The sequence below is a fragment of the Haemaphysalis longicornis genome, unplaced genomic scaffold (assembly GCF_048455015.1).
Source record: "Haemaphysalis longicornis isolate Haplotype H1 unplaced genomic scaffold, Haemaphysalis longicornis Haplotype H1 scaffold_10, whole genome shotgun sequence".
In the NCBI taxonomy this organism is placed as follows: Eukaryota; Metazoa; Arthropoda; class Arachnida; order Ixodida; family Ixodidae; genus Haemaphysalis; species Haemaphysalis longicornis.
The window spans coordinates 101680981-101705191 of record NW_027526204.1 but is presented as its reverse complement, the minus strand read 5'-3'; the positions used below and the strand labels follow the sequence as shown (position 1 = coordinate 101705191).

The 24211-nt window shown below is 47.4% G+C and overlaps 1 protein-coding gene across 1 annotated transcript in view; it reads right to left on the bottom strand.

Moving 5' to 3' along the window:
• Window positions 1-23516, bottom strand: part of LOC144159988 (uncharacterized) — a 53563-nt gene extending 30047 nt beyond the window's left edge. The window contains exons 1-9 of the mRNA XM_077691615.1: window positions 23198-23516; window positions 22951-23115; window positions 22709-22888; window positions 20029-20208; window positions 15724-15838; window positions 13936-14006; window positions 9709-9808; window positions 7067-7421; window positions 4113-4396 (exon numbers count right to left, since the gene is read on the bottom strand). Of these exons, the coding sequence (XP_077547741.1) occupies window positions 4113-4396; window positions 7067-7421; window positions 9709-9808; window positions 13936-14006; window positions 15724-15838; window positions 20029-20208; window positions 22709-22888; window positions 22951-23115; window positions 23198-23346 (1599 nt within the window). The 5' untranslated portion in view covers window positions 23347-23516. The remainder of the gene's footprint in view (window positions 1-4112; window positions 4397-7066; window positions 7422-9708; window positions 9809-13935; window positions 14007-15723; window positions 15839-20028; window positions 20209-22708; window positions 22889-22950; window positions 23116-23197) is intronic.
• Between the last annotated feature and the right edge of the window lie 695 nt (window positions 23517-24211).

Genomic DNA, 24211 nt, shown 5'->3' with positions numbered 1-24211 from the left:
TTACCGACATTTTCTTTTCAGGGTTACTACGGGCACCACGGTACTTATTTTTTTTATGTCCCGCAAGAATTACTCGTGCAGTTAAGCCCTTATGCGGGATGAAACAGCCGTGAAATAGTTGGCACGGTGTTCTGGAAAGGAAACCTAGACTTTCCCTGCACGCGGGAAGTACTGAGAAAATGTGGACAGACGTGAAGATAAAACATTATACCTCTCGTGTAACTTCAAAGTTGCCCGAATAAAATTGAACACTGGTTTTACGTTGCCCTAAACGACCCGTGGCCCTTGGCGTACGTGTTGTGGTTTCACAATTTTACATTTCTGGGAGACTAGATAATCGTTTTGTTAACAGCAAAGCCGTGTATCAAATCGTAATTTTTGTGTCTGCAGTTGAAAATACCATGTAATTGCCGAGCGCGCGCGCGTCAACGCGGCGCTTGCGGTGACCGCCTGCCGTTTGCAGAATTAAGGAAGCTTCTAGCGCTCGTGTGAGCGCGCCTCGCGACGACCGCCCACCCTACCCCGGCACACTCTTTTCAAGCCAGGCATATCGACTTAGAAATATTCGCCAACATTGGCAAAAGAAACTCCAGCGTTCGCTGTAAACGAGGCAACAGTTCCTGGGAACGAGAAGGACGCGTCAATTCGTACGCCGCCACAAAGGTGATATCCAATTATTATCACTTAGAAAAAAAATGAAAGAAGCTAACACTTATAGTAACAATGGTGGAGCAAATGTCGTTGCGGTAATAAAGAAGTAGCAAATTGGCTGCTATCGTAGACTTAAATCTTCGTTAAGGTCGTTAAGGTTGCGGACCGCACCGCTACCTTCAGATCTTACGCGCTATTATGAGCTTTCCATTTTTTTTTTGCTGCAGAATTTTGGGGCGATAATGACAGTAAATGCCAATGTAGCTGGACGCTCGCTGGTACGTTCTATATAGTGTGTGGACTACCGTAGACGGACTTTCGTCTCGTAATGCTTACGTGTAACTGCCGCATCATGACCGCTAAGTCCGCCCTAGCCAGCCCATACACCTTAATCACTTTTCCCTAGCGTGGCCTTTCGGCATAACCCGACAACCTCAAGTTTAAATTACCATTCTCCCGCAAAACCACCGACCTCCGCCTGTACCCTAGGGTTTCATACTGATATCCACTGGAAAGACATACGGCGGGAGTGTCCATGCCAACCATGCTTAAGCGATTGTGTCTTATGTGCCGCAGAGAACAGTTCCATCTTTAGTTGGCGTTGCCCAAGAACACGCCCAGTTGTTCTCTGTGGGTACAAGAATCTACAATACAAATTATTGTTACAGCGAAAGCTTTGAGTGGGCCCGATGGTGTCATGTAAAAACTAATGCATTTACCCTCACACCGGTTGGTGTACCAAAAAGATCTGATATTGAACACACGGCGCGTGCGTGAAACCTCGCTTCCGTTGTGTAAACACGGTCGCTTGAAAATCGCGAAAAGCAACAATTTTAGCTAAGACGATACACGCATCAATCATTAGGCAGGAGTTCGAATAGTTACCTCTGATTGCGTAAATCCCGCATCGATTAATAATTATATCGTTCGTAGATGCATTTGCTTAGTGCGCGAAATATCCCCGTATGGGTTCGTTCTTTGCGATTTCGGTGTTTGAAGGTTTAACGATCGATTGGACGGACTTTCAGCGAAGGTCTGATGAACATTTAGCGAAGGGTTTGACGCACTTTAGGCACACTTCTGGCCAGATAAAAGTCCTTTGCGTTTCTTTAAACTTTCTTTAGCAAGAGATGGTAAAGTTTTAGAAGATTTTTAAACGTATTTTGTCGACATAAGAGTGTATCCTCAAAAGATTTCACATTTTTTTCAAATCACTGCTAGACGAGAACGAATAAAAATGTTATCTAATTTGTTGTTTTTGTCTCCATGAGCAGCAAGAAGCCGTGTAGCCAAGCCAAGATAAAGAGGACCGCTTCTAGGTGCCATTTTGGCGATCTTGAGGGCGCACAATTGAAGCCCCACATTTCTCTCTCGTATATATTGGTATGAAACTATGTCTTCGCACTACTCTCACCCATATAGAATGAACAATTTTGTGCTGCACGAACAGAAAGGCTAAACGGAGTTATCCAAACGACGTTCCTCGACGGACGACATCGAGAGGTGAGAGGAAAAGTTTTCCTCGGGCCGAGTGGAACAGTGGCAAATACAGTTAAACCTAGATGTAAGAGAATCTCTGTGTAACGAATTCCTTTTATTTAACGAAGTTTCTCAATTCCTCATTGCCATCCCCATTCAAGCACATGTGTTGGCGACCAGTGTGTAACGGAATATCGCTGCGGCTAACCTTGATGTAACGAAGTCGGCGAACTGATCAGTCATTGTTTTTTGCACTTTTCTGTCAAACATCGGCCGGAGAAATGAGCTCATTTACCGTGTACTAGCACTACCGTAATCAGCTGGGAGCGACGAAAACGTCGGTGATCGTCTAAATGCGAAACGTCATGATGGTGATGATGACGGCGAAGATGGCGATGATGAACGAAGGGGGCTAGCACCTTGCCGTGGCTAACGTAGCCGTCACTCGTGGTTTAAGTTTTGCAGCGTAACCGCCACACCAGCTATCAAGGGTAACTAGCCTTCACGGCTTGTTTATTTTTATTCATGTTTTGTGCCCGCACTGCAAACTACTATGCGTTTCCGCGTGGGAGTTCGGTTTCGGTTCCAGACATAAGGTTTAAGGTGCTAGGCCGTTTCGTCGGCGTGTAGTCGCGCGTCTCCACTTCTTTCTGTGGCATCGGTTCGTCGGTAATGAGTGCTGCTGCTAGAAAACGAAAAGTTTTTTGTCTTTTCAAGAAACGCGCAAAATTTGAAATGCCGCCTGCGGTGCCGAGAAAGAAGAATGTTACCGGCTGGTATAGTGTCCAAGCTAGCACCTTCTCAACAATCGTATTTCTATTTTTTGTATTTATTGTTCGTTTGGGCATACAATACAGAAATGACGGCGAGGCAAAGCAAAAGGAGGTATACCCTCAAGGCTTCACCCCGCTTGAGCAGCAACAGAAGCAGCTGTAGTGCACAAAACGGCATACAATATACAAATAGTCTTCAGACATATGAAGAGAGTAAAAAAAAAAACATTTCACTACAAAACCCGTAGAATAACGTAATATATAGCAATCACGTCATAATTTTTAGTAAGAGCCCACACCAGCTCAGGCCACATAAACCAATACCATGAAACACGAGGACAAAGATGGCACTTCTAGTACTTAACATACAAATTTGCATCATTGTAATGATAACTCATTCGCGGAAAGAAACAGGATTCGAGCAGTACTTTTGAATTTGCGAACATTCCGGCAACTCTTGGCAATTGAAATATCAGAAATAACATCGTGAGTGCGGTAACCAGCACCGAGTTCGCAAAAAGGCACACTTTCAGGATAAGTCTGTTTCTTGTAACGTGTTAAGGCGTTTAAAAGTGTCAATAGGCAAAGGTTATACTTAAGTTACATTTGTTAAAGAGGTGTAAGTGAGCTTGCTTCTTTTGAGCGCCGTGTAATGCGTAAGCTTGTGTGCGAGCAGGAGTCGCAACTCACGCGGTTTCTCGCTGTGAAATAAATCCACGAAGGGTGCGTTCACCTTCACTGATGTAACGAAAACCTGGATGCAACGAAAAATTGTGAATTTTCGTCACCTTCGTTACATCCAGGTTTAACTGTATTTCGTCTAGCGAAGCTCTCCCGTTGCATCGAAGAGCGTCTCACGGGAAACGTGAAAACAGCGACGTACTTTTTACAAACATTGCCTTGCTTTGCAAACGTCCCCACGTATAGTTTTAGATTTGGCAACTTAACGAGCCCGATGTAGCTGCCACGGTCATTCTCGAAAACAGGCCATGTGAGGGCAAGACCCTGAATAATGGAAGAGAAATAAGCGCTGAGCTAGGGTCCACCATCATTAAGCACCCTGTTTTGTTTCACCATCTTTGTAGGGTTACGCCTCGCGACAGGCGGGACAAGGCGGATCTCGGTTGGACGTGTAACATCGGACGTGAAACGCAAGCCTGGTAAATGTCGAAGAAATCCAGCTGAGACTGGTGGAAATCGTGAGCGCACCGTGTTGAAAGGCCACAAGGCGCCAGGCACAGGACCCTCCAAGATGGCTCGGCTGCAGCTGATGTTGAGGCTCGTAGCCGCCTCGATCAGCATGTACGCGCCCGAACCGTGGCCAACGAGCACGACCCCGTCCGGGCGGGCACCGAAGGCAGCGGCGTTGGCGACCGCCCACTTAACGGCCTCCTTGGCGTCCTCTTTTGCCACGTCCTTCTCGACGCTATTGTTCGGGTGCAGGAATCCGAGCACGCCAAGTCGCACGTTGGGAGACATCACCACTACGCCGGCTGTTTCGATTTCACGGGAAAGCGGAATCGTAAAAAAAATGCAGCGTATCCTCCTTCTTTAATGCAAATGTCGACAAAAGATATTCCTCTGACCGTGCCGTGTACTTTATCCTTCTCCGCTCAAACCCATGAAGCTCTTCCCTCCCCTCCCACTCTTCTCATGGTGAATTCGGCGAAGGTTTGTGGAATGCGCTTTTATTTCACGCCTTCGTACTGTTCGCCGGAAATCTGTTCGGACAGTGACATGGAGCATTAAAAAGCTTAGGAGAGGCCATGGGGCCACGGGTGCATTGAGAGAAGCGTGGAGGAAGTCCCGTGGTTCTGCCTCGCTCATCACAGGTCACTGGCCACCGCATCCCAGCAACGGCACCCAATGCCGGCCCACCGAGGCAAAACGGAACTGCGCGCCTCAGCGTGTAGCCAATGGTCCGCAGGCGGATACGAAGTAGACGACAGGGGACCGAGTGAAAGCGGAATGGCGGTGGGTGCATGAAAAATACAAGCACTAAAAGGCGACCTCCGAAAATGGCGAAGCGCCTTCACCATGGAGGAAAGATTGCTTAGGAGAGGACCTGCCGTGACGTTTGGTAAAGCCACTTTGCTATTCTCAGACGTGTCCATTTCTGGGGATAGTTTGCAAGCAGTGTCTTAACAGTGACGACTATAATAAAGTTCTTTCATCATCATCATCATTGCACGCACGCGCCACCGCATCCGCCTTCTCTGGCTCCTTCGTCGTCGACGTCGTCTCCACCTGCCAACCATGAGCTACAAGCTGTCGCGCGCTGTGCCGTACGGCCGTACGGCCTTCGGCAGCCGTTGTTAGGACGCGGTTGCCAGTAGCCTTCGATGAGCGTGAAGAAACCACGTGACTCCCTCCACGCTTCCCCATTCAGTCTTCAGACATATCACCTCCGCTTGCTTTACCTTCAATTCATCAGACATTTAACCAATCTAAAACTTCAACTTTAATCGTCATATCTTAATTTCTACTTAATACATATTAATAAGACACCGGCTTGCCACACCACGCCGTATCACGGCTGGAAGGTCATCTGTCAGAGTCTTGGCGTTAGGAGGAATGTTTTGCCCAAAGCTGCGGGTATGCAGCCGACGTTTGTCTTAAGAGATTACGGGTGTTCATTAGGAGTGCTTTTTTTCTAGTTCCTTTAATAGGTGCCTTCCACAGGCATGCACGCATGCCCTGCTTGAACGCAGAGTGTCTCTAAATATTTTCCAAATGTGCCCGCACGCAATGTCTTCACGGCGTGTACTCCCTGTGGAACAATTCCTGTTTTAACAAGCTAGGCACCTTTGCCAGGCTAACGTCACGGGTACAATTAAAGACTATTATTGGTATATCTATTTTGTGCTTTGTACACCAGAAATCACACAGAGCGTGGTCGTGGTTTTTCAAGCAGGGGCAACGGGGCATCTCCGCTGACATTTGCAATAGGTTGCAGGAGTCCAAATCCAAAGACGTCCTTATGAATATATGAACAGTGTGCAAGAATGAGCTCAATAAAACAACAAGCAAATCTCGCCGTGGAAAAAATCAGAAGGCCCTTGGGATGCGCGTAAACGATTGAAAGTAATGAAGGATTACTGCACGAAACGCGAGGGCGATATCATGAGGCCGACTGGAAGGGCGCAACACATACATCCCACCAGTATCAGCCGCAAGCCAATCAACAGCCGCACTACTGCTTTCGGCGAAAACAAAATGACAGGTCAAACACTACAAAGGGAACAAGTCCATAAAACGGGCCAAAGCAAACAATAGGAACCAGAAAACAGAGTCAGTGTAGAAAGTTTTGGAAACGTACCCCCTACTTTGTTCACCCCGTTCGTGTCCCCCCCCCCCTGTTACCATTTCGTGCTTCTAGGCCTTTCTGGCTCTGGTTTTAATCATTTGTCCAAAGAATGACAAGTGTTGATTTTATAAGGTTTGTTTACTTTCTATACTGAATCTATTTGATGGTGTGTACTGCTATGTTTACCACATTTTATCGAATTGCTTTATTGTGATTGCCATCTGATTTTGGCTACGCCTAAACAAGTGGTGGAGCTGTTGATTGGCTTGCGGGTGACACTGGCGGGGAGCATATATGGGTGTTTTCATTTCATGCAAAAGAAAAAGCTGCAAGTTGCGCTCGTCCCCTAACCCTCTTAAGTTCGTCCTCTTCTCACGCAGTGTAATTCCGTCGTCTGTCATGAACCAACTCACTAGCCACCAAGTGATATTAAGTGAGAATAAATTACAAAATTTTCAGGCTGTAAGCTGCGTAGATACGGCTGTTTATATGCCCCTCTCTACACGCATCTCTACGGGCTGCGAAAGCTCCAAAACACTACATGACCACAGCATGCCTCATCCCTGCAGCATGCCAATTTATTTCCGTTTGGCAACTATGTTCGCTCGCTAATTAAAGCAAGAGAGCAGTTTATCAGTTATTCTTATTTGTGACCTCGCTTCCAAATTGAGTCAAGTCAAGTTTATATAGCACAGTTTTCAACCCTTCCCGATATTGACACAAACTTTAAAAATTTGAAGTTTCAACGCCGAGTTGCGCCATATAACATGTTATCCCTGAATTTGTTGCAAGCAATATCGCGACATTTGTCTAAAGTGCACCGCCGTCAATGACCTGTAGCTTAGGGAGGTGTTACCTTTCGCTGCTAGCTCGGCCCAGTCGGGGTAGTTGTTGGATCCCCTCTGGAACCAGTAGCTGACGGACGCCAACACTAGGGTTCTCTTTAACACGGCTCCCGACCTCCATTTCGGTGCCCACACATTCATGTGAAGGCAGTCTTCGCTGCCGACCACTGTGTGTTTCACCAACTGAGGGCACGGAGGCCGTGGCTCCTGGGCCAAGATGCGCTGCTTTTCGGTAATCGGGCGGGGCTTGCGGAAGCGGTTCTTGCCCGCTGTGCTTTCGGCGTATGGTATGCCCAGCCAGCGGTACACTTCGAAGCCATACAGCGTGACCTTCTTGCCGATGAATTCGCCTGATGTGGTGGACACCTGAAGCATGGACAACCCAGAAGCGTGTACTGCTTCCTCAAGCAAGGCGGTGTCCTCGACATGCGCGAGTGTAAGATACATTCCGGAACGTACATACTGCGTTGGTGTACACCCTTAAAGGAGCCATGAAGAGAAAATGTAAGTTGGTTTTATTCGAAAGATTTCGTGTTTTATTGTGCCCCTGCAGCGCTTGTCCGAATACAAACGATGCTTTATTCACTGAGAAATTATTCAATATAAGTTAAAATTTTGAATTTCCCGCTAAATGGTTTGTTTTTGTGGTCTGCAATGACATCACAGGAACCGACCGCTCTGCATAGAGTTTCATACTAATATACATTAGAGGGAAATCTGGCGCCACTATCTAGGGGAGCCGCGCTTGAGCGAGCGTGCCGTCATGTACCGGGCAGTCACGTTCCACTTGTCCTTGGCATGGCTCCTGAACAGGCTGACAAGTTGCATCTGGCTGTAAAAACGCGACAATATTACGCTAAAAGATTATTGAAATTTGTTTTGTTATTGCAAAATTGAACTTCCAGAAACATTTACCTGTCAGTAATTATTTAGAAGCCTTATGCACGATGCAGAAAAAAAAATGTTACCTTCCTGGCTTCGAGACAAAAAAGAAGCCGAACGGCTAGCTAAGCCAAGTAGGCGAGGAACGTCGCCAGCTGCAATGGCGCCACCCGCGGCGGCTTGCGGTTGCAGCCCCAGATTTCCCTCTGGTATATAGTATGAAACTCTATGCCGCTCTGCAGCCTAGGATACCTTTATTCACGCGTCCGCCGTACAGGCTAGAGACACGTATACGCTGGCCCCGCCATTTTGGGTCACTGGCTCGCCGCCGAAGCAAGTCATTGTGTCAAAACCGCGCTAAAATTATCGCCGCAACGCGGTTTACTAGCGAAGTTTGAATCATCTCGTTTGTTTCGCGTTCTAGGTCTTGCGGGAAACGAAAAGAACAACGCGTTAAACACGTTGCCCCAATTGCGGCGGTACGGGACCGTTCAAAGGGTGTCTCCACCCTGTACGGTGGTGCTGGTCTCGAGGCACCCTACGGTGGAGTTCCCGCGTTTCTTACGTTACTGAACCTAGATGGCACCACCATGCCGTGGCAAGCCGTTTTCTTCTTTTGGTTTGTTTTGACGGTATTTAAACCTGGCTTGTTTTTGTTCTGGGAGAAAACATTTGTTTGCTGAAACAGTGCTCGCTCGACAAATATGGTGACGTAAGACACCGTTGCTTGCGTCAATCGGCTAGTGTCGCCCGAGACAACCCCGATGCTACAGTGAACTAGAAAGTAACGAAGCCCCGCAGTGTAGTGCAGCTAAACCAAGCATAGTACGCGCAGTACCAACAGCAGTACGCATCAGTACTTTTATGTTTACATGTGCTTTCGTAACTTCCAGTGTTTGTCCCACCATTCTTATTATTTTTTTATAAAGAATGTGCCCTAAATTTAAGCGGAAATCGCTCGTTCGGCTAGCTTATAAGCTCTACCTAATTTGCGTCTGCTTGTGCCGGCCTCCGCCAATCGCAGAGCTGGCTTGTATGACATCATAGGTTCTGTTGCTGGAAATGAGCAGGTGGGTCGCATGGCAATTCCCTTTTTCCAAATTATGTAGCTTATTTGAGCGAAGTTTACGTTAAAATTGGTGTCAGTATGATTCCAACGAGGCAATCTTCTGAATGAATCAAACTTGCGTTTTCTCTTCATGGCTCCTTTAAGGGGTCTTTTAAGTTTCTATTAACACCTCTTAATCTCACAAAAACCCCAAGAACACACCGCGTGAGAGGAAGTTTTGTAGTTCATAATGCTCTGGCTGACCCGCAATGCATATTGCATTTGTTGGTTACAACGCCCTCTCTAACACTACATATATCATGTGTTTCGGGTTTGAAGGAGGGCTATAAACAATTAAACACCCTTTGTGGGTGTTTTATTGTGTTTTTGCGTAAACGTAATGTTGTCAGTAATAGACAGCGAAAATTTCCTGTCGGGTGTAAATAAAGACAAAAAATGGATTGTGTGACACTTGTTTGGAGTGGTTAAAGGTCTTCGTAAGAGGCTTTGTTCGGCAGCTGAAGTAAATATCACGAATGCATTATGCTCGGATGAGTATGCAACGATGCTCTCAATGCAATGATAACTATGCAGACAACCACGATGATGGCGATGGCTAATATACAGCGAGTCTAAGCCCACACTCCTCAGAGCGCTTTCTTAGAAGCTCAGTACGCTGTAAAAGCCCCGAGATGAGCTATTGTGAAGGCGCTACTTACTTACCAACGTAGTGGCTGGGCGCCCAATGACAAGCAGGCTCACGACGACGGCCAGTAGGGCTCCGACGACCAGGATCACTGCCCCGACTATCGGAAGGATGTTCCTGCGGTAAAAATAGTGAATCCAGACATGCGAGCATTCGTTCCAATCATTCCTTTATGAAACGGAACTCATTTTCGACTGTCTCAAAGGAATGAAAGTGAGCTAACAAGGAGGCTTTTTGCAAACCTCAAATACGATCGAAACGATTTTCGAACGTTCCAGACACTGCCATATTATCCCTCATTTGGTTGCATACTATGTATTTTGCCACCGTAGCTGTATCGCAAAAAGGCGTTTTACAGGCGTTTCCCTTCAAAATAATTCGGGGTCCTAAAAATACAGAGGCAATATTATGTCCGTTTGAAAATATCTCAGTTTAGACCCGACCCGGTCCTGATTGGCTGAAGGCTGGCGACGGAATGTGACGAAAAAGGAGCTAGGCTGTATGACGATGGCCCCTCAACTGGAGGTAAGGGACGAGCGAAACTAAACGGGAAATAATCATTCCGGTAAAGCCAAAGGTTTGCGTTGGCAACAAAATTTCAGGATAAATTTCCTTTCTTCCACATTTACTTCGGAAAACCAAAAATATTAAGCATAGAGAGAGAGAGAGAGAGAGAGAGAGAGAGAGAGAGAGAGAGAGAGAGAGAGAGAGAGAGAGAGAGAGAGAGAGAGAGAGAGAGAGAGAGAGAGAGAGGATAATATTTCTAAGAATGCAAAGGTGAAAGCTTAGTTGGACCTCCTCTGGATCTGCTCTTCAGCTTTTTGAACTTTCAGGCCGCGACCGCCAGCACTTGGCTGCCCCTACGGAGAGCACTCTGCGAACATCGCCCCAATCCTTCGCCATCGCCAGTGGCTTCCTATGGTTTCTCGGATCGCTAGTAATCACCAGGATCATCATGGTGTCCCCCTTCGGTATTCATACCACCTCTCAGAGCAGAGCGAATTAAACTTGTGGCAGCGGCCTACGCTTTATCGCAGCAGTTTCGTTTCCCAGCACGCTGCCCGGATCGTGCAAATTAAACTTTTTTCGGGAGATTCTATATAATTCGAAACACGGGTTTGCACCACACATATTCCATTAAAATATATTTAAAACTGTTCGTACCTCACCTACCATAAAACACAAGTTGTCTTGTAGACGTCTTGAAACAGCCTGAAACAGCTACAATCGTCTACCTCTACGTGAAGACACCTTACAAACGTTTACAGCTAGCAGTATATGCAGCATATACTGCATTAAAAGATATTAAACGCTTAAGCCTTAGAGGCACCCTGCAACACTTTCTATAAACGCTTTCACACTTTCCTTCGCGTCTGGAAGCACGGAGCGGCACCAAGATAAATGCAACTGGTAGCGAGCGAAGCTTTGGGAGAAGAGCGGTTCAGAACCTAATGCTAGCGATATCAACGCGGGGAGTTATGGGAGTGGCGATTGAAGCGCGACCAGGTGTGGAAGGAACAAACACAAATAACAAAAAAAAAACAAGTTTTATTCAACATAAAAGAATATTTATATTTTACGAACGAGATTTATTTCTGAACCACAGTTATTTAGGCACAGTGTGCAAAGTAGTTATGAAAATGTTATTCTTTCTCAAAAACCTTTTCTGTAGCGCCCTCGGAAAATGGCACATGCCATTGCTCGGTGATACAGTCCTTGTAGAGTTTGGAAACGCGCGCGTGAAGTTTGACTGCTAAAAAACACCCTTCACGTGTTTTAGTGTTGCGCATTTGCATTCGTTTTTGCTTCCTAATTTGTTGTGAACTTAATTTTTGCTGTGCGTAGAGTGGCGAGATGCGTTGTATCGCAGGTGAACACGTTTAGTACCATGTCCAACCGGCACAGTGTCCTACAGGGCGATACTGCCAACGGTTGGCGCGAGGCGCTTTCCTTGATACCCACGGAAGCGATGTCCTGTACAAGGATGCCACGCAACTGCCGTATGCCAGACGTTTCACTTCGCCATTTTCTCTCATTTCCACGAGGTAACGCAAAACTAGAGTACTGTTAATACTGGCACGGGGGAATCGGGATGGGGGATGTCGTAGTTCTAAAAACATTAATCTACAGCTTTATGTTATGTCAGGGTTATCGCTTGATTTCAACTCAGGTTTGGCTAGGAGCAAGTGGTGTCGAATACTCTAGGAATGCTCAGCGTATTGTGTTCTAATAGCGCAAGTATTGTGCGTCACTCCGATTCGAACGATTCGCTTTAATAGTCTAGCTCAGTGAATTCTCTATCGCATACAATGCTTGAAATGATCGCTGTTTCCATGACTTCCATGCGCGAGCAATCTTCGGAACACAGTACAGTCTTGTGCTGCTCTGTGCTGCGCTGCTGCCACATCTTTTCTTCTATGTGTATTTACTTACTAACACCGCTTTCTTTTGTATTGATTCATTTTTTTCTATTCTTACTTCTCTGTTGCCACACTTGCGTAAACAATGCAACCATGAAATCGCAGGCGTGAATCCTGGGTGGAGTTATGTAGAAACCCATGTCTACTTGATACGACGCCGGGACAGCTGCGGTTCAGAGTGGTGTGTTCGCTGCGCTTTTGTGAATCGGCATTCCTGCAGCCCGGTTTTCTGCGTCAAGATGCAGGGCCTACCATATTTCCTGTTTTCGGTTTTTGTTTCGGCGCCTAAAGAAAATCATAATGTATGTTGAGTCTACGAATACTTAGTACTTATTTCCATACGTGCTGATTTTGTACAGTGTAATGAAGTTGTTTTATGTTTATACTGGAATTAAATTGAAATGCCAGGATTATGGCATGACTATGCGTTATTTCTGCTCTTTGAACTGGAGCACACATTAATTAATCGTGAGAGGAAGGGCACGTTTTTGATTAAAGAGGGGCCCGGCAGCAGACAAGTGTGGTACGTGTCATTTTGTGCCCTGTATCTCATGACAGAAAAAATTTCGGGGGTTGGGGGTACGTGCCCAGTTCCCCGTTTGCCACCCACTCTAATCAAGGTAAACAACTGCTTGCTTTAATAGAGCAGTGGAAACCATGAATACTGAATAAAGTTTCATTGAAACTGCGAGATGTTTTTGGCAACCCCGAGGCAAATCATGCGATAGTGTGCTTAAGTACGTTTCTGCAGTCATGAGTCTGTGCTGGTTCAGCCGGCTTTGACTTGAAGCACACTCGCCCAAGTGTCGCCAACTTGCGTCGGATGGCAATAACACGAGCCCTTAGCGTTCAGAGGCCTCCTAAATTTTGCAGTCACATTTTCGTGCTAGTGACATCAAGATGACGTCACCATTTGACCGCATTTTGCGTCTCATCCGGTTTAATGTTTCTTCCGCCGGAAGTGCTCCTCCTCCCACAGATGGCGCTAAGCCCAATGACCAGCTTAAGAGCCGCCATTTCCTGAACGTATTGGTATCTATGGAAGCTGCGCGACCAGTTACCATTACCTTGGCGGCACTGCCTGATTTGCACGTCGTAAGAGATTCGCCTTCCCTTTCTGCTTTGTTTTTTGTGGCTTTATTTTGAAAGCTGCTATCGAAAGCAATCATTGCTGAAACTGAAGGAAACCGGCAGAAAGCCGCTACATGGCCTTAGTGACGTAATTCGGGGGTCGAAGAAAGTCAAAACCGGGAAAGGGAGAAAAATCTTGTGATCTAGTTTCCAGATTACCTGATCGGCACACAGCAGTTTTTTGACTGAGGTACTTTGCGACTCCCTAATCTAAGTACTGGGTGTGTTGGGTGACTACGTTCCGCAACATTTAGGATTGCAAAAAAAGTTGAAAAAAAGGGCTGCAGGGTCCCTTTAAGTAAGAGGCTGCATGGAAATTGCCGATCACATGCTGCCTGTTGTTTTGCAAGAATTGATTTGCTAGAAATTCTTGAGTGTGACACACTTTTCTATGATTTCTTTACATTTGCTACAGTTTCCTGGGTCTCGTACACTTACACATCAACTCATATATACAGCCTTCGAAGAGCCGCAGTTGAGACAAGCACAGCTATAAACGAATTTATGAATAGGATGGATAGACATGGTTTATCCCAACGTCGCCTTAGTCGCAACGGTTTGGATCCGAAAGATTAGGGTGATTCGTGAACGTAGTATGAACAGACTGTGGTTGGGTGTCTTGGTCGCCACTAATGCCATGCAGGTAGCGAATACTGAAGATGTTGTCCGAGATAGATGGTAGCAGAACCTTACGTGATGTTGCCCCTCTCCTGGAAGGCAGGCAGATCGGCGGGGTTGTCGCCATCCTTGGCATCCTCGTGTGCCTGGAAAAAGGGGTAGCGTTGTCTACGTCAGTCGAGAACGTCTTTAGGTCCACTTGCGTTACTTTCAAATTTGTTTGGACGTGGACCCCGTCTTGTCCGTTCTGGAGGCGGTCAAAGCGACAGCTGCGCTGTGTAATTAGGTCGGGAAGTCTCCATGAATACATGGACTGGAAGCCACAAAAGAATACACTGTAAACTCAGGTGCCGTATCGCGTCCCTCGGAGACCGCGGACGATACCGTACTGCTTGCTAATCGAGGAGGCCATTATTCCCGCACCTCCCGTACGGTGCCGTCATCTGGTGGTACACAGAGAAATTCTCCACGTACGCCTGTTCTGTTCGCGAGTCATCACCTTCACCTGTGACGCTGCACGCGGCAGGATATTTCTTTTACCGTCTTGCCGGGGGTTCCAGTTAACGCAGTTGTAACGTAGTTGGTTCAGCTCCGGAGATGCGGGTTAAAATCGCTCAAGGAAGCAATTGTGTTTTTATGCGAGTGGTGGAGCAAAACATTTAACGGAGCGCACTAGAAGTAAATGAATAAGAAACGGAAAAGAGGATGGCCTTTTTTCCATTCAGAGGGCCGCGAGCTATCGCCCTTGCTGGAACCCGTGAGATCAAATGTTCTTGAACTTCAGGGTACGGGAGAGTAAGGGACGTTTAATTGTAACGCACTGCCACGCAGCGTGGTACGGGGTGCAGAGAATCTGGCAAGAAGGGCAGTTGTACGGGTATGTCGGGGAGATGTGGTAATAATTGAAGTTGTTAAAATGTTTGGGGTTGGAGTTTTTGCCAAACAGGGCGTCGTATTTGGAAGACGATAGTCTTTCCTGGTCACTTAAACGAATATATTTTGGTCTGCCTGTATGTCTCTCTGTGACTCGATTCTGCCACCCAACCAAAAAGAAAAATAAACTGCGCAATACTCTTATATACCCAAAGCGACATCTACACGTCAAATTGTGGTGTTAAGGCTCTTATTTTTCAGCATTGTGGAACAAAAACAAGACAATACGCAAAAATAAGGCAGCAAATCAATACATGAGTGATATTTGCAGTGTCCATTTTTAAAAACATCCCCGGATGCCTGTTTTTGCGATAGCAACTGAAATACTACGTCAACTGCAGAAATACGCCGCCTCCTGTTATCCGCGCTACCTAGCAGAATCTTCATTATTCAAATGGAAACAGCAACGAAAGGTTCCACTAGATATGTTACATGTTCCGCTTGGAATGCTCATGGAGTAGGCATGGAGTTTCTAAATGCTATTGAGAAACTATATGGGAATAGTGCAAAGGGGTTCTAAAAACGTATAGGGAGCCGCACGGCAGCACTGGCATCGAGGCACTCGACTTGGAGCAGTTGAACGCGGTAAATGTAAATTGACTTATCTTTAGAGGAACGAGACAGGAGAAGAACAGCATGAGAGGTGAGCGGGAAACACCAGGGAGGTACTTGTCAGGGGCGCAGTCGACTATCGTCTTTCGTCGACCTTTGCAACGAAAGCAGCAGATACGCGGGCAATTTTTTTCCTCCGTGGCGACCATCCCGGTACAATTGATCTTAGCGCCGGTGATTGCCCCGGCGACGACTACGATGCTGCCTTTTCGTATTTGATGATAAATTTATTTAAACATTTCGCCGTAATGAACCAGTTTTTGGAATATTGTTAAGGCGTCTCCAAGGCATTTGAACGATAATTGGCAGCAGCCATACCGTGACGGGTACTTGTGATGTCGGAGCCGGCTCGACGGCAGGGCCATCAGAGCTTTGCCCCTGCGCATCCTCGGACTCGCCAGGGAACTGGGCCGTACCATTCTCTGTCGGCCTGCTGCAAAGAGGAAGCAGTGTGTTGTTATGTGCAATTTAGTTTGTGCTTGTGCCACAAGTGGCACACAGTGTTCAAGGGACCCTGAGGTGACTTTCTCAAGCTCCTCTTTTTGCTTGCACTGCGTAGACTGGCTGAAAAAAACACACTTTTCATCGTTTATCCGGGCGATAAGGCGGTATTTCTTACGGAAAGCCAAAAAGGAGAAAAACTACCATGCGCGGTTTGCGGCGGCCGCGCCAACTAACAGCAGTTACGTCAGTTAAAGGTGCAACGTATTTGGACAATGTCCAAAATTAAAATTCAAACAAGTTTCGGTTTTTTGTTCTGTGAAACAGCATGCTTGGCATCCGACGTTATCGTTGGACGGCCATTCTCGATATCTCCGTGATCAGCATACCACGCTTCTGCCAAGTTTTCGGCTGTAAAAAGCGTCAGATAGGCTTACCAGCGCGGCTTGGAATCATATCAATCACTAGCCGAGACGTCCGCAGTCGATAAACACCCTCTGCGTCACCGCAGACGCTCAATAGCGATGCGAAAATATAACGTATATAATGTATAGCTAGCTTACATTTTTATTTAGTTTTAACATTACCAGCATCTTAGATAACTATTCCTGGTATATCGCTTATGGATTAAGCGTCTCCGCAATTTCCAGAATATCTCATGTGTAGAGAGAATTTGTTAGATGGAAAAGCGTTCGCAGATATGTGCTCGTGCTGCTGACGCCTGTGTTCACCCAGCGCAAAAAAGGGCTTCCTGCAGGCAGGTTTCATGCTGTAAGGTAAAAGTTTTGGTTGGTTTATTTCCTTAGTACCTATATTAACTTCGATGACTCTTGCCCCGCCTTCAATTTGCCTCTGTTACGTCGGCGATTTGAGGTGCGTCAGGTTCAACTCAGTGAGATCCAAATACGCCCTGGGGCTACGTAGTCTCACACGGGAAAGCATCTGGTTGTAAGTATGGATTCAGAGAAAAATGAACACTTAATACCATAGGGTACGCAACGCACTATTGTTGCCGGCATGTGAAGGAGTCGAATTTTACGAAGCCCTGTGGGAGGAGTTGAGCGCCTCCGCTTCTCTATAAATTACCGGACGGCAGTTGATGTTTTCACAGAGGGCTAAGTTCCCGGCATTTGTCTGAGGGTGATCAGCCTCTTAATACTACTTCTCACGATAATGCTGACATTGTCTGTTATCTTCCTCTAAGGTGTACTGCTGTTGCTCCAGATTAGTGGGAAGTGGGATGCTTCTCGCAGAACCTCGGTTACTCCGACGTTACTGTAGTGAATGGAACCTGCGCAGCTCTTCCTGCCTAACGACCAGTGGGTTGTCGTAAGAAAGTTTCTCTATTACCGTAATGTGTGCGACTATGGCGCACTGTACATAGATATGAACGAGCGGCTGCCACACAGGGCCGAGATGAAGGAAAATGCTCTGTGAACGAAAGACACTTTGCGGGTACTAGCAATTGCCAACTTCAATACGGTTTCATTCATTAGAGATTTCCGATATGCATAAGAATAAATGTAAGGCATGCTGTTTTTTGAAAATATGGAACTAAGGGCCGAAAGGTTATAAAACATGTACCAAATCTGATAAAACACATTTTTGGGTTGCTGTATCTTACAAAATAATAAATAGGGATGCATTAAGCTCTTTCGGTCCTAAAAACGTGCAGGCTATAACCTAGTTGCACCTTATGTTGATCTACTGTTCAACTTGCCGAAGAGTACGTGACCACTTGACCAACCCTTTGGACGGCGTATCTCCGGAGATGGTTCCCTTCGGTGGCCATACCTAGAATCCGCCTGTGCGCCCACGTCGGCATGAACCTCTTAAGGAGGCTCGGTTCGCAAGTGCGGAGGCGGCCTAACCTACTGTGACGTTGTTATATTCCGCTGAGTGCGCGCCCTTCGTCGACATTTCTCAGAACTCTCCTCCGACCCTTCTACATCTCTCCTGTTTCCTCATTCTTAGGTCCCAACTTCCTCAACTATTTTGTGCACCTCACGGTTTTCTTTAACTCCCAACTCGTTCCCTTTAAACGGCGTAGTGACGCAAGCAGAGCATCCATTGCAAAGTTCATTTCAAAAAAGTGGTTACACCCGAAATACCATTCTGAATGTATTTCTTGCGCTAATACCACTCCAACCTGCCGTGTCCACTTTGCGTTGGTGGCTATCAGGTATCAGCTGCCCCTGGCACCAATGTGGTGCAGCGTTTAGTTATAAAACACTCCAGACAAAGCATTACTGCATTTATTCAGGCATTCTCTCCGCACTCACATACCAAACTTCCAGCGTGCCGATTCTGTGAGGCTACGTATGAAAAAGATCGACACCAAGTACATCCCCTCCATGGAATTCACGAAATTAAACCGGCCGCTCTCTTTTAGTAATTCTGTGGTCACATGTTACTCAGCTGTTCACCTGTAGCCCCCCCCCCCTCCCCCACTACTGCATGATCTTTCACTGAACGATTAGGTGAATAAAGGAATTAACTTCCGCAGTGCGAAACATCACTTGCTACTGTGAATCCCACCACCCCTCACGATACCGAGGATGGTTCTCAAACCGTTACCAAATTAAATTTGAATGCAAACGAAGCCATTCCGATTACAGATAATACCAGGTGAGTGGTGGTTTGCCGGCACGATGTCATAGCGAATCTCCTGAACCGAAGATACACTTAGGTGGCGGGCGCGTTGTAGCTATTTCTAGATAAGGCGAGACTCTAAGTGCCCTGCACCTAAAAAACAACAAAGCAAAGATCCTCCTTTACGTTACTTTTACGTTACCACACCTTCTGGTGTACTTGGCAGTTATTTACATTTCCAACCGTTTGACTTGTGTACTGCTCCTAAATCAACCGAATGACTGTGTGAACGCCTTCTCGAAGGGGTCACGGCAATATGTTTCTAGAAAGCTGGATAACTTTAGAGTACCGCCCTGTCGTCATAGCTCGTTTGCTGTCACGCTATCTAGCCACCGCCGCAATCAGGTGGCGTAACGACGTAACGGGCTTAAGAGCACCGCGGCGTAGCGGCGTAACAAACCCTAAAGGCGACTTCGAAAAACATGCGGTTTAATAGTCATACCCGTTCGAAATTCCTGAACCACTGGCGCTTGTCATACATCTCCCCGTTGTTTAGCTCAAAGAAAACTGCAGGCACGTTTGAGGAAAAATCTCGGTCAAAATCCGGCAGCCCTCCGTCCATTTACCTCCGTTGGGTTGGTTTTTACGATAGTAAGTGAAAAACAGTGGTCGCCCAAAAATACACCTTACAAACTGCGCAGGAACGTTCCGGGTGGGTCAGATGAACGTAAGTTCACAAATGTCAGAATTTCCGCTCGCTTTGTTCCAGGCCGGGCACAAGCTAGCACTGAGAAGGCGGGAAATTCTAATTGCATTTAGACAAACCTTCCTTCAATTCATCAAGGGAGGAGTGAGAGACAGGGAAGCGAACAGCGTGTTGAGCGGTAGCCGTGAGCGGATAACGGGGCCACAGCCCATTATGGCGAATCACTGCACAGCACTTCCGACAGCCTTCATCTTGAGATTAACAGCTTCAATATTTTTTAAGTGCAGAGCACTTAAGAGGATCGGTATATTGTCGTAGCTCGAGCGCTGTCACGCTGTTTAGCCACCACCGCAATCAGGCGACGTAACGACATAACGGGATAAAACAGAGCCCTATTGGGTAGCGGCGCAATGGACCCGAACAGGGGCGTCGAAAAACAAACAGTTTATCAGTCATAACCGTCCGAAACAGCTGAACTGCTTGGAGGTTTCATAGATCTCCCCATTTCTTAGCGCAGAGAAAACTCGTGCAGAGAAAACTCCCGCTCGTGATTTTACAGGCATATGGCGTGCTAGCACTAGGAAGTGGGAACGATTTGAATTTCATTGGACGAAATCTCGGTTCAATTTATGAACAGAAAAGGGAGACAGGGAAAGGAAGAGCCTGAGCTGCGATGTAAATGAGCGGATAACGGCATCATAGCACTCTTGGCGGATCATCGCGTTAAAAAACATGGGTCCGTTACGGTGCGCAGTGCATATTCTCCATTAAGCGTGCGTCAAAGCCATTTCGTTGCCTGTGTGCCCGAACATTGGCGCCCGTACTCTGCCGGGTACCTTAACACGATGGATCACTTAGCCAGCTATAAATGTGCTTTAACGTACCTGCCCTTGGTTGTCTCATTGCTTGTCGTGGGGCTGTGCGTCGTAGGCTTGGTGCCATGCTTTTCCTCTTCGCCCTCCGGTGAATGGGCCGAGGTCACTTCGGTCGTAGACGACGAGACGACTGATCCCACGTCCGGAGTGCTCGTCTTCGTTCCAGCTTCCCCCGACAATTCCAAGGCGCTGGAAAGAAGAGGGTAATGATAGCCATTTGTGGGGTCACTCCAGTTCCTTGGGATAAACTAAACTCTCATCTCTGCGCTGCACTGCCGACCACCAACTTCGCATTGAGGGGACTGCTTTAATTTTTTGTCACACAGCCGTTCTATCGCTGATAAGGCAGGACATATCGCTAAATTTATTACGATGGTGGCTATAGGACAGAAGAAAGAGTGGCAGGGGACATCTACGTTTAGATATTAAGATGAAAAATGCGATACCGTTATTTCGGCGTCAACGGAGCTGCTTGGAATCGCCATTCTTGCTCTCCGAGTGCTGAAGTTTTACCTAACGAAACTAGCAAGAACGGCTTTGTGTGGGAGAATGAGCTTCACTGCGCAGAAACGGCGATTGATGAAACCACGTTTCCTTTCTGTCTTCTGCGCAGCAGTATCATTGTCGGCAAGCATACAAGCCTGCCTCCTCCTTTCCACATTTGGTTTTAAGCCACGCCAAATTACAGCTTCAGGCGCGAGCTCTGTTTTGTGTGCGTAGACCTACAGTGGAGATCTCGTTAAGGGTGAACACGGGAGTGCGTGGGCGCCGGTACTATCAGAGCAGCCTACCGTGCCCAGCGCGAACCATCAGACATGCGCTGTGAGGGCGGAGTGATATTTTGCTTTCAGCGCACGCGCAGTGTCATCGCAGCGTCTGCTCGTCGTGTGCTATGCTGCGTCTCGCCTGCTATTGGCACCTTGCTTGTGTCCGCGATTCCTGGATACTTGCATGAAAACGCCCAAATATAAAAATGTAAACGATGATAGTTTTCTCACGCATATTTAATGAAGGTCGTAGCACCTGCGCCACCTTTGAGTTACCACCTCCGAAGCTTGGAATTGCGTGCATCTTTGTGCATTTAAAAGACTTTTTGTAAACACTTGCAATAAAGTGCTGTTAAAATCTGCGTGATATTTTGATTGAGTCTGTTTGAAACAGGTGGGCGAGTTACGCAGCTGTGCCGAAACCATTGTATTGGAGCTAAAGAACGAATTACTGCTCACACGGAAACATTTTTCAAGTGGATTCTAGTTTCCACTCATTCATTCAGTGGCTGATACAGTCAAACCTCGATATATCGAACACGGGTATATCAAATTATTGCCTATATCGAACACTTTCTATATCACGCGGGAAATCACATGCATTTTTAATTTTTTATTTCGAACTGGGACGGGCATGAAATGGGTATATCGAACTCCGCCACCCCAGACTGCCCAGGCCGCTCGTGCTCTGTTGACAGGCGGCGGGCTATCCCGCAGTACCCTCGAGGATAGCGGTGGCGCGATAGGCGTTCCCGACTGCTGCGCATCGGTTGCACCGAAGCTGAATTAGACGGTGCAAAAGAAGAATGCGAGGTTGAAGAAACCTGGGCCAGCTGAAGCGCTTTGTTGGGGCTGAGCCACGAAGCATGTGCATTGATGACTTAGTTGGCGGTGACTACACCACGGGTGGGGAGATCCTAGCGGAGGTTACTACTGAGCGCACAAACGAAGGCGCTCTAAGGTTGTACCCGCAAGCGCTGATAGTGCCCCGCTCCCGACTTCAACCGAGGCTTCAGCGGTTGTGGCCCTACCGCACCGCTACTGCAGCGCTATAAGAGGCACCGGCATGTCGCTTGTGGAACGTTTGGACTACGTTGAGGAAGTCGTGTATAACACGCCAGGCTACCATGCTGAAGTACTTAAAGCAAAAGAATAAATACTTTGAAGCACCAAGTGAGTATTTACTGCACAATTCGTTCATTTATTGATTTTTACCAGTTTATGACGCGTTTTCTACGTGATTATATGTATCGAATTCTGGTTATATCGAACTATTTCGCGGGCACCGCGCTGTTCGATATGTCGAGGTTTCATTGTAGCTCCACCGCTACACGCGCGATAAACATAGCAGACGACGCGCAGACGCTCCGATGACGCTGTGCGCGCGCTGAAAGCATTGTCTCGCGTGGCACGCAAAGCGCATACGTGATGGTTCGCGCTGCGCACGGTAGGCTGCTGTGATAGCACCGCCGGCCACGCGCTTTCGGGTTCACCCTTAGCGAGATCACCACTGTACTTCTAAGGTTGAAGGGGACGCGGTCTTCCGTGGTCGCTTCATGAGCACGGTTGATGACAGACCATTAGTCTTTACGGAAAGTCGCCTAATAAGCCCAGTAACTGTATCACGTCAAGAGTGGCTAATCGGCGCATGCACAAATGACAGGAGAACGAACTGGCTGCGCAGGTGCGAAGCTTGATTAATCCACACGCACCATTTCTGCCACATTATCCGCCGTAGCATCATTTCCCTGCTTCTCACCCACCAGGTATCCTTTGCGTCTGGCTGCATCAGTCAGTTTCCGCTTGGCAGTGGTGACGTATTTCCGGGGACACTTGATGCGCCCGAACATTGGCGCCAGTAGTCTGCCGGGTACCGTAACACGATGGATAACTTAGCCAGCTATAAATGTGCTTTAACGTACCTGTCCTTCGTTGTGTCACCGCTTGTCGTGGGGCTGTGCTTGGAAAGCTTGGTGCTATTCTTTTCCTCGTCGCCCTCAGGTGACTGGGCCGAGGTCACTTCGGTCGTAGACGGCGAGGCGACTGCTCCAATGTCCGGAGTGCTCGTTTTCGTTCCAGCTTGCCCCGACGATTCCAAGGCGCTAGAAAGAAGAGAGTAAAGATAGCCGTTTGCGGGGCACGCGCTCCCTTAATGTAAACTAACCTCTCAGCCTTCGCTGCGGTCTCGCCAGCGTCGTTCTGCTTCTTCGAGTGCTTCTTGTGGCTCTTTTCGCCGCCAGCCATCGTCACGGGAGGCCCGGTCCCCTCGTGCTTAGACGGAGTGACGACGGCTTCCTTGTTCGATGACTTCACTTTCGCCCCCGCATTCCTGGATAATTCAAGGGCACTAAGCATGGGGCAGTAAGAGCAGATATTTGTAGGTGCACCGCGCTTGCTAGAAATGAACTTACCCCTCTTTCTTTCGGCCGTCGTCGCCAGGATCCTTGGAAGGCGTCTTGGAGCGCTTCTTGTGGCGCTTTTTGCCCGCAACGGATGACGTTGCCTCGGACCCGTCGGCTGTTGACGGTGAGATGGCTGCCTTCTTGTACTTGGCGTCCATGGCAGCCGCTGCTTGGAACGATCAATCGAGAGCGCGGGAGCAGGATGGACCTGGAGCTCTTGGGGGAGCGAGAGCGCGGGACGACAACGACGATGGCGGGTCACGTGAATCGCGAGCGCATTAGTTGGTTGGTTGATGCCAAAAGAATGGCTCGTACCCACTTGGGGGATTGGGCAGGAAATGCGCGCCAACTGAGAGAAAAAAACTGTACTCGGGAGTAAAAGAAATAAACTGGATGCACTTGAAGTATTAGGTTAGGAAGAAACTGTATATAAACAGGAACAAGAAAGATAATAAGTAGACTGCCAGAAAACGCGGTGTGGCAGCAGGGAGGACACACCAACTATAATATCAACAGTTATGAATAAGGAAAGGATAGAGAGAAGAACAGTCGTGAGAAGAACGTAAAGAAATAAAGGAAAAAGATACGGCAGTGAAGGAGAGGCAGTGAGCGGGCAGGCAGTGAGTACATAGCGGCTAGCAAGGTAGACGGCGAGATTCAGAAATGAATGAGTGTACAGCGCAGCGCGGCAAAGATGCCCGTGGCAGAAATCCAGGACGTTCGCTCCGAATGATAAGATTAGATGAAGAGAGATTGTATGGGCCAATTGATTAAAACTGTTTTCGAGATATATTTTTTGTATGGAGGTGAACCTTCAGCATAAGAGGAAAAAATATTCCATTGTCTTTAATTCATTACAAAATTAACAAAATGGTGAGGGGGCCAGATCACTGAGGTGCGAATAATAGTTGCTTGGTTTGTTCCAAAAAAAAAAAAAATGGCTCGTACCCACTCAGGGGGATTGGCCAGGAAATGGGCGCTACCTGAGAGAAGAGGAAAAACTGGAATTTGGGTTAAAAGAAG